Genomic DNA, 883 nt, shown 5'->3' on the forward strand with positions numbered 1-883 from the left:
TAGCATCATCCTGACAATATTTCATCCCATAATAACACACTTTTCCTTTGCCTCTCCCTACAGAAATGGCGGCTACTCCACCTCTCCCTTATTGAAGAAAATATGTAGCAAAAACGCAACGGTCCACGATATCGTATCCCATTCCTTCCAGCTCTACTTGAAGTTCAAAACCGACTCTTCCACGAATTATAAAGGATTCAATATCTCTTGGGAAATGGCCGACTCGCGTGAGTATAAGCATATGTATAAGCAAGAGGATCAGAACTGAATCTTATATGAATGTTAGAGGGTTTATTTAATGCATCAGGTGAATGGAAGTTTATGAAAGAGGTTCAGAACCGACTTGAGTTACAAAGGGTTCAACGTCTCTTGGGAAATAAGTAAGAGATTCAGAAGCAAATCTAATATGAATGACAAATTATAAGTATAAGTAGTGGTTCACATCTGATTTTATATAAATTACAAAAGGTTCAACTTCTCGTGTGAGTATGATTTTAAGTGTACGTTTAAACGTTCAGAACTCATATATGAATTACAAATTGCTCAACGCCTTATGTGTGAACTTATAATCGTGTGAGTATAAGTTCAACTTAAGTATAAGTAACAGGTTCAGAACCGACTCTTATGAGAATTACAAAGGATTAATTATAAGTATAATTACAAGTAAGAGGATCAGGACCGACTCTAATTCGAGTTATAAAAGATTTTTAACGTCTCTCGGGACATGGTCGTCTCGTGTTAGTATAAATATAAGTAAGATGTTTAGAACCAACCTTACGAATTACGAGGGATTTAACGTCTCGTGTGAGTATAAGTATGAGCATCCGTTAAGAAGTTCAGAACCGACTCTTACTCGAACTACAAGGGATTAAAAAGTACAAGG

General features: G+C 36.1%; 1 protein-coding gene across 1 annotated transcript in view; it reads left to right on the forward strand.

Moving 5' to 3' along the window:
• LOC119589380 (cubilin-like) overlaps positions 1 to 883 on the forward strand; it is a 70,980-nt gene that overhangs the window by 21,333 nt on the left and 48,764 nt on the right. The window contains exon 22 of the mRNA XM_037937998.1: positions 64 to 227. Within this exon, the coding sequence (XP_037793926.1) occupies positions 64 to 227 (164 nt within the window). The remainder of the gene's footprint in view (positions 1 to 63; positions 228 to 883) is intronic.

This window comes from Penaeus monodon, chromosome 25 (assembly GCF_015228065.2).
Source record: "Penaeus monodon isolate SGIC_2016 chromosome 25, NSTDA_Pmon_1, whole genome shotgun sequence".
Lineage (NCBI taxonomy): Eukaryota > Metazoa > Arthropoda > Malacostraca > Decapoda > Penaeidae > Penaeus > Penaeus monodon.